Source organism: Eumetopias jubatus, unplaced genomic scaffold (genome assembly GCF_037043125.1).
Source record: "Eumetopias jubatus isolate StellerSeaLion01/CBP00866 unplaced genomic scaffold, mEumJub1_p1.0 scaffold_7, whole genome shotgun sequence".
Lineage (NCBI taxonomy): Eukaryota > Metazoa > Chordata > Mammalia > Carnivora > Otariidae > Eumetopias > Eumetopias jubatus.
The window spans coordinates 61,191,006-61,199,403 of record NW_028274813.1 but is presented as its reverse complement, the minus strand read 5'-3'; the positions used below and the strand labels follow the sequence as shown (position 1 = coordinate 61,199,403).

Below are 8,398 nucleotides of genomic sequence, written 5' to 3'. Positions count from 1 at the left end.
TCTTTAAAAAAATAAAGTGGATTATTTGGGGGTTTTTGGTTTTGAGTTATAGAAGTTTTTTGTATATTTTTGATATTAACTCTTTATCGGATATGTCATTTGCAAATATCTTCTCCCATTCAGTAGGCTATCTTTTAGTTTTGTTTGTTTCCTTGGCTGTGCAGAAGTTTCTTATTTTGATGTAGTCCCAATAGTTGATTTTTGCTTTTGCTTCTCTTGCCTCAGGAGACGTATCTAGAAAGATGTTGTTATGGTCGGTGTCAGAGAAATTACTGCCTGTGCTCTCTTCTAGGATTTTGATGGTTTCAGGTCTCACATTTAGGTCTTCAATCCATTTTGAGTTTCTTTTTGTGTATGGTGTAAGAAAGTGGTCCAGTTTCATTCTTTTGCATGTGGCTGTCCAGTTTTCCCAACACCATTAGTTGAAGAGACTGTCTTTTTCCCATCGCATATTCTTGCCTCCTTTGTTGAAGATTAATTGACCATATAATTGTGGGTTTATTTCTGGGTTCTCTATTCTGTTCTGTTGATCTCTGTGTCTGTTTTTTTGTGCCAGTATCACACTGTTTTGATGACTACAGCTTTGTATAGATTCAATAAATTTTTAAAATTAGGAAATATGAAATGACGGCAGCACTTAAGGGAAGTTATTCTTTGCTTAAGGTTTTCCCTGATATAGCTTAGTCAACTGCTGGTGAAGGCTTCTCATATTCTGATAAGGATAGTGGGGGCATTGTCATAGGGAAGCAGCTCTCTGTCCCGGCCTTCTCGGTTGAGGCCTGGTCAGGGCCCCTCCCACATGCCATGCCAACCCCATGCAAAGGTACAAAAAGCTCATTTAAAAAACCAACTTGTCAACTTCTTAATTAGCAAATCATCCTTCAAATGCATTTCCTTCATGAATTTTTGTTCCTTTCTTTGACCTCAGCTGATGACACCTTTGGCCTTGTATTGTGTCAGCCTCCTTCCTAATTACACTTAGCTGTTTTGATGGCAGATTTGTTGGCCTTGGCCAACAGCGCTCTGGATCCTGCCCTACTTTCCAGAAGACTCATGCTGGATCATGCTGGATCATCCTCATATGTGGCTGCAGAAGTGCTTGTCCCAGTTTGCGGAAGTGTGTTTGTGTGTGTGTGTGTGTGTGTGTGTGTGTGTGTGTGTGTGTGTGCAGGTGCCAGCAAGTGTTGACCTTAAATAAATAAAATAGCATTTTCTTCAAAATGCTCTGCAGAGTGTGGTCCCTGGACCAGCAACACAAGCCTTGTCTAGGAACTTGTTAGAAATGCAGTGTCAGGTCAGCTATGGACCAACTGAATCAGAACCTGCATTTCTGCACCATCTCCGGGCTGTTGGAGTACACACTGGGTTGGAGAAGCTCTGGCCTCAGTCATGCACATCATCTGCCATCAATCTGAAGGCTGGTAGTAAATTCTAGGCTCAGCTCTGGAATCCAGGATCACAGAGAGATGCAAAAATGAATAGCCTATCCCAGCTCATAAGTTCCGAGTCCAGCTTTGCTCCCTGCCACTTGTCAAAAGGCTACCATGAGTCACTTGGGAAATGGAGTAAGAATAGTTAGTGTTGGTCTGGGGGAGCAAATAGCCAACAAGTGTGTAATCTCATAAAGAGTAGCTCTAGGGGCGCCTGGGTGGCTCCGTCAGTTGAGCATCTGCCTTCAGCTCGGGTCATGATCCCAGGGTCCTGGGATAGAGTCCTGCATTGGGCTCCTTGCTCATTGGGGCGTCTGCTTTTCCCTCTCCCTCTGCCCCTCCCCCCCATTCATGCTCTCTCTCTCTCTCGCTCACTCGCTCTCTAAAAAAAGGGGGGGGTAGCTCTAGGGGCCTGGGAGGGTACTGCTTTGTGCAGAGTGACAAAGTTGAGACTCATCTCATCTCACTGCACTCAGTGTTGGGGGCCCCTGATCGGAGCTCCCATCACACTCTGCTTCATCTTACCCTCCAGTCTTACGTGTGCTCGTTCGGTTCCCTTTCTGACCTAAGCAAGGAGTTCTTTGAGGCAGAGGCTGGGCTGGTTCCTCCTGGGGGTTCTGGTCCCTGGCACAGGCCCTGAGGAATCATAGTGCTTCATAATGTGAATGAATGAATGAGTCTGAGAGTTCCACTTCTCTAGGATGGAAACACACAGGGTATCTGGTTTTAGTTTCTGTAATGGTCCCTTAAAATGGGGAACCAGCCTGGGATCTTCTTGTCCAAGTACCAGGGTTGGGGAATGCTTCTTGGGCATGTTTCTGACTGGAGTTCCGCTCTTACCTTTCTTGCCAAATGAAACTTCATCCGCACCTAGGGCAAGCTGATGAAAATAGGGAGGAAGGGGGGCGAAGGAAGAACCCATTGCACTGACTCAGTTCTCACGGTCCAGCACTTCATCACTTCCAGGAGCTATTGAAGTTTCAATGCAAATACCTGCCCCCCCCCCCCCCCCCCCGCCCCGCACCTAGCCTCCCGCACTTCCAGGCCCCACGTGAAGGCCTTCCAGTTGCTCACACTGGAATTTATTCCCTCTTTAAAGAAAAACCCTTCTTTCTGGGAGGGACTGGGTACATGTGACCTATAAAGGAAATTTGTCCTGAGGATGAGGCAGGCAGAAGGAATCAAGGAACTAAATTCAAGGAAGTTGCTGATGGGACTCTTTACTTCCCTCCTCCTGTCACTTCCCTCTTTCCCAAGGCTCCCTTACTTCTACCTGTCCTGACAGGACGTTTGGCTTCTTGGAGAGAATCAGAGTGCCTCAAAGGCTCTCAGGCTGCTGCACTGTTTTCTTTGAAAACTTTTGTTCTTGTTTGCTTAGAAATTTGCCGAAGATTCTGTAGATTAGAGTGTTTCTGTTCTAAAACTTTTCTTTTAGGGAACTCCAGGCTCCAGCCACCCAACCAATGGCATAAAGGCTAGAAAGTAGGTTTCAAATAAAAAGAAGAGAAAGAAAGGAGGTGGAGGAACAGGAAGAAGGACCTGAGAGTAAGAAGCTGGGCCCAGTAACCTTGAGATTTATGCAGACAATGGAATCCACCCTGACCCTAGAAATGTGGGAGGCTAGGCCCAAATGGGTCAGAAGAGGCCCCTCCCTGCCATGACCATGGAGGGTGTCACTCTACACAAAAGTCAGTCATGAAGGAGGCTGAGGAAGAGTGGGCTACATCCCTTTGTCCCATTTCTCCAACCTTCTCACAGAGCTGGAGTAAAGGTGATGAGCAACTTGGCACAAATTCAGTACCATTACCAGGGGGCGGGGGGAAGAGGCACGTGTGACTGAGAAATACTAAGGGCATCATTCCAAACTTGGAAGCCAAGTTTCCAACCTGTGTTCTTTTGGATATGGGGTGAATATTCCCCACCACCCCTGTTACCTACCTCTTCTACTCAGCAGCAGACAGAGCTGAACCTAGTCGACATTGCTGTGTGAGGTCCCATAGCACCTGTGTTGACGTGCTCTGGGATGCACAAGGAATTTCTGTGATGGACCTGGAGCTCTCTGAGGGAAGAGAAGACTGGTAGAGGGGCCACCACTGTGCTCAGCTCTAGATGACTGAGGCTACAGGAGGGCGACGGGGCTGGCTTTGACAGGTCAGTCCAATCGACAGTAATACACTTCGTATATTAAAAGACCCCCTAAGTATTGGCTCCTTTTTTGGTTTGAGAGGAAGGTGATCATCATATTTACTTGACTTTGACTGCATTTATGGATCCGGAAAGGGATAATGTAATGGCAAGATTTTCTTAGGTGTAAGCCAAAGTACAGGGATTGCATTTATATGCCATTCTGTATTTTATAGAATGCCATGAACTTTACTCCTCTTTCTACCTTGGCAAGAAATGTATTTTAGGGATGAAAACATCCATACAGAGCACTTCAATTTCACAAGTTCTTGACTTCTTGTAGAATTATTCAGTAGAATTAGCACACTGATCGAGCTGGGAAAAAGACTTTTCAAGCTTTTACTATCATTCACACTACTTCTTAACAATAGATTGATTTAGAGGTGGAAAGCAGTTAAAAGATGTTAACCAACTCTGGCAAATGGGTTGGAATTTAACTACCTGCCTCTCCTGCAAGATGACCCCGGACAGGACATTCTTTCTGGACTTGTTTCTTCCCCTATGAAATACAGGATGTTGTGCAATAGCTTGCATTTCTTTTTAGCACCATGTGCCTGGCACTCTGCTATGCTTTAGACGTGCTTGTCTTGTGCAATCTTAACAGCCCAGTTTATAAATGAAGAAAAGCTCAGAGGTGGGTACCTGCTAATAAATGTTAGTGCATGCAGTCCCAATCCTGAGCCCATGCCTTAGGAACTTCCAGTATTACAGTTAAGAACTTTCCCAGTAATACAAAATATGACTTCAGCAGATTTCTCTTGACCAAAATGATTCCTAAAGTGGAAGGGTCCCGGTATAGCTTAAACCGAGATGAAAGCAAATGGCAATGGAGGCTTCCAGCTGTAGGCTAAGCAGCTCACTGCCACCCCCACCCCAGGCCTGAGAATGGTATTTCCTATCATCTTGCAACAGCCTCCCCTCCCACACACAGGGCCCTGGGGCTGCCTGCAAAGCCTGGCAGGGAGTCTGGTGTCCAGAGTGTGAGAAGCTGCTCTCTGAGAGGGTTTTGTGGCTGGCTGTGGTAAGTGCGCCCACACAGCTCTCCACCTCCCCTGGAGATTCAGATTGGGAGCCCCTCAGCAGCCCAAAGAGAATGATCAGGAGAATTCTGTTTGTAAAAATCTGTTTAATAAATACACATCTTAGAAGTACCAAAATAATTACCAACAAAATACACAATGTACACCATTTACAGGAGGGTAACACAAACCTTGACAGGTAGTGACTTTTAACCCCACATCCCTGCCTGAAAGGTTTAATAACACACCTGGTCGTTACACATCGCCCACCAGACTCAGCCATGGAATCTATGGTGATTCAGTCAAAAAGCACAATAAAATGTTGTCCCTTTGCCAAAAACCCCACAAAGACGAGGTTTGAAAAAGGTTTTCTTTGAATTCCAATGATCTTTCTTGTCCCCCTTCCAAAGTTCACAAAGATAACAAAATGAGGGCTGATGCACCATAGTAAATGTTTCAGGCCAGGGAGTGTGAAGTGTGGTCTTAAGTAACCCTTTTTGATTTTTTTTTTTTCTTTTTTTTAGAAAAATAAAACTCTCTTTTTGTACAAATATACAAGTCCATGTTCTTTTAGATACTTTTCGACGCTCATAACGTCAGGCGCTGGCCTCCAAGCACACAGTCATCATAGGGCAGCTAAAAACAAGAAAAAGAAAAGGCACGTTAAACTTCCAGAGCTTTGCCAAAGGTGCTGGGATTAATGGTGAGGGCTGTCCCTGGAAATAACTCAAGTATTCTTGCATTCCATTCTCCATAATTCGAATACAAATTAACTTCAGGGGCTGAGGGAGTTTTTGTTTAGTTCTCCTCTCCTTTAAAAAGGGCAAAAAATGAAGACACACTTCTGGGGTACTACTGGTCACGCACACTAAAGTGTGAGAACTTCACTATGTTGAGCTCTTTGGATAAAGAGTGGCTCTAGGGGCCTGGGAGGGTATTGCTCTGGGCAGAGTGACGAAGTTGAGGCTCACCTCGTCCTCTGTGAACTCTGACTCCGTGTCGTAGCTCTCCTCATCCTCGCTCTCTGGCAGCAGCTGAAGGTTTTCGAGGGTCAGCTGGCCCAGCTGCTGCTGTATCCGCGTGCTTGGGCGGCCCCAGGTGAGCTGGTATGGGGAGTAGCCCTGGTAGGTCACTCTGTTGACATCAGCCCCACACTTCAACAAGAGTGACACGAGATCAGAATTCTGCAAGTCCACTGCAAGATGCAGGGCGGTTCGGCCATTACAGGGCTCCTGAAACCAAAAGGAATTTGAGATGTTTATGGCTGAGTTTGGAATTTCTGCTTGTAACAAGAGCACGTGAAGTCTTATTAAGGAGGGCCTTGCAGCCTTGATGCATTCCGTCTGGAGACATGAAGCACTCACCTGAGCATTGACATCAGCACCCAAAGACACCAAAAGCTCCACGATGCCCAAGTAGCCATGGATAGAGGCTAAGTGTAGACACGTGTGACCTACAAGAACAATGAAGAAAGTATAACCACTTGTTTCAACCCTCAGATCTCAAGCAGAACTTTCCACCTATTCTTTAGGAAACAAATGCTTCTGAATTTGGAGAACCCACAATCTGGGCTCTGAATGAACTTTATTAAGGCATCAAATAGGCCTTTTGCATGTATATTTTCTCATTCTTCCAAGTGTTGAGAGTTTCCACCCTTGCCTGGACTCCTAAAGTTGGCCCACCTCTCCCTTCTCCATGTCACCTGCCTTCTGATGGGCAGGGTAGGGCAGGCAGACGTACCATTGTAGTTGGTGGCCTGGAGGATGGAGTAGAGGTGCTGGGTCCTGCAGGTCTGAGTCAGGACTCCCACACTAGCCAGGCAGCCTTGCTCACAGGCAAGGTGTAGGGGGGTATTTCCTCGAAAGTCTCGGAGCTCAGGATCACAGCCAGCTTCCAGAAGTGCCTCAGCAATTTCTGGTTGGTTGGTGATCACAGCCAAGTGGAGTGGAGTCTGCAAACAGAAGAGGGAACAGAAAGAGGGTAAGCCATGGCCCAAACTCAGAGTCCGTCTCCCTGTGAACCCCAGAGATCTCCTAGTCATGGGTGCTGCTCCTCCGAAACAGGTATAAGGGGCAAGACAAATCCCGGAGGCCCCTGGTGGGCTTTCAGAAAGGCCTCACCGAATCAATGGGATTTTCTTTCCTCTCTAGGACGTTGGCTGATTCCAACGTAAAAGGTCAGGGTAGATAAGGACTAGTGATTATTAATTTACAAAGGATTGGGAGCAACTGTGCTAGATGCAACTTCATCACTGGGTCAGAGGCACGGGGCTGGGCAGGCCGGCGCACCTGCTGCAGGTTGTTCTGGAAGTTGAGGAAGGCCAGGTCGCCCTTCACTTGGCGGATCACTTCCATGGTCAGTGCCTTCTCTTCATGGATGATGGCCAAGTGCAGGAACCTAAGGGGAAGAGAGGGAAAAACCCCGAGGGCTTGGTGAGCGTATTGCGTGGGGCCCAGGGCGGCGCGGGCTGCGGGGGATTGCGCAAGGCCGGGGTTTCTGGAGGCCGAGGCCGCGGTGTTTTCCGCGAGGTTATTATGAGCTGAGTGTTCCTGGCAGGCGCCCAGGGACTTTCCGGCCCCCCCCCCCCCCCCCCCGCTTCCTCGGCGGGCGCCGGTCAGACCGCCCCGCCCTCCCGCCGGGCCGGAACGCCCTGTACTTCCCCTCCCGGCCGCGCGGCGCCCGCCAGCGGGGCAGAAACTCCCGCTCCCCCCGCCCCCCTTTGCAAAGCCGGGACTTCGCGTCCCCACCGCCGCCCCGCCCCCGCCGAGAGAACCCGGACCCGGCCTGCCGGGGGCGGGGGGAGGGGGAGAAGGCGTGCGCGGCTGCAAGGCGGAGCTGCTGCACCGCAGCCCCGGGGTCCGACCCTCATCCCCCCGCCCCCACGCTCAGCCCTCCGCTTTTTGCACGGTCTCCGGGGAGGGAAGGGGGCGGCGGTGCATAAACCCCGGACTGCGGCCGCCTCGCGGGCCTCGCGCTGGAGGCCCGGCGTCCCCACCCGGCCCCCGCCACCCGGCCCCGCGACACTTACGAGTCTCCGTCCTCGGTGAGCTGCTGCTTCCAGGGCTCGGCGCCGCGCGGCGCCTCCTGCGGCTCCAGGCGGATCTCCCGCAGCTCCTTCACCAACTGCTCGTAGTCCTCGTCCTTCATGGAGTCCAGGCCGCTGTCGTGGCGGTCGTCCAGCAGCCGCTCCTTCTTGAGCGCGTCCCGGGGACCGTCCATGGCCCAGTCCTGGGCGTGCTCGGCGGGCTGAAACATGGCGCGGTGAAAGCTCTGGCGCTGCTGCCCAGGTGCGCTCGGCCGCGGGCTGCGCGCTCGCTGCCTCGCAGTGTCACGGAGGGGAGGACCGCTGGCTGCGACTCTTGTGGGCTCGCCAGCGCCGCCGCGGCGCCCTATAAACGCTGGCAGGGGATTTCTCCGGGGCGGGGTCAGGCGCGGGGAATTTCCAAGCCAGTCAGACCAGAAAAGAGAACTGGCCTCGTCCTCTGCTCGGGAGGGAGGGGGTTGGGGGTGGGGTGGGGGAGAAGCCTAAACCCTGAGCCGGGTTCATCAGAGAAACTCCCTGCGATGAGCCACTGGGGTCATGTACAGGGAACTTTTTGATGAACGCTGAGTGGCTGGAAAGTCCTCCCGACTAAGGTCCCCTCCCCCGGTACTTCCCTGCAGCTTGCACTCAGTAATCCCGTCCCTCTGCAAGAAGCCTTCTTTCCCTGGGGTTTCCCACGGTCGATTCGATTTGGGGTCGTCGACTGCTGAGATCCCAGTGAA

General features: G+C 50.4%; 1 protein-coding gene across 1 annotated transcript; it reads right to left on the bottom strand.

The window, feature by feature from the left end:
- Positions 1-4,720: 4,720 nt before the first annotated feature.
- NFKBIA (NFKB inhibitor alpha) lies at positions 4,721-8,006 on the bottom strand. Its single transcript, XM_028114875.2, has 6 exons — positions 7,662-8,006; positions 6,922-7,030; positions 6,374-6,584; positions 5,998-6,086; positions 5,605-5,865; positions 4,721-5,269 (listed from the first exon to the last, which is right to left on the bottom strand). Exons 1-6 carry the CDS (start codon positions 7,886-7,888, stop codon positions 5,222-5,224), a joined length of 945 nt encoding a protein of 314 aa, XP_027970676.1. The 5' UTR covers positions 7,889-8,006; the 3' UTR covers positions 4,721-5,221.
- Between the last annotated feature and the right edge of the window lie 392 nt (positions 8,007-8,398).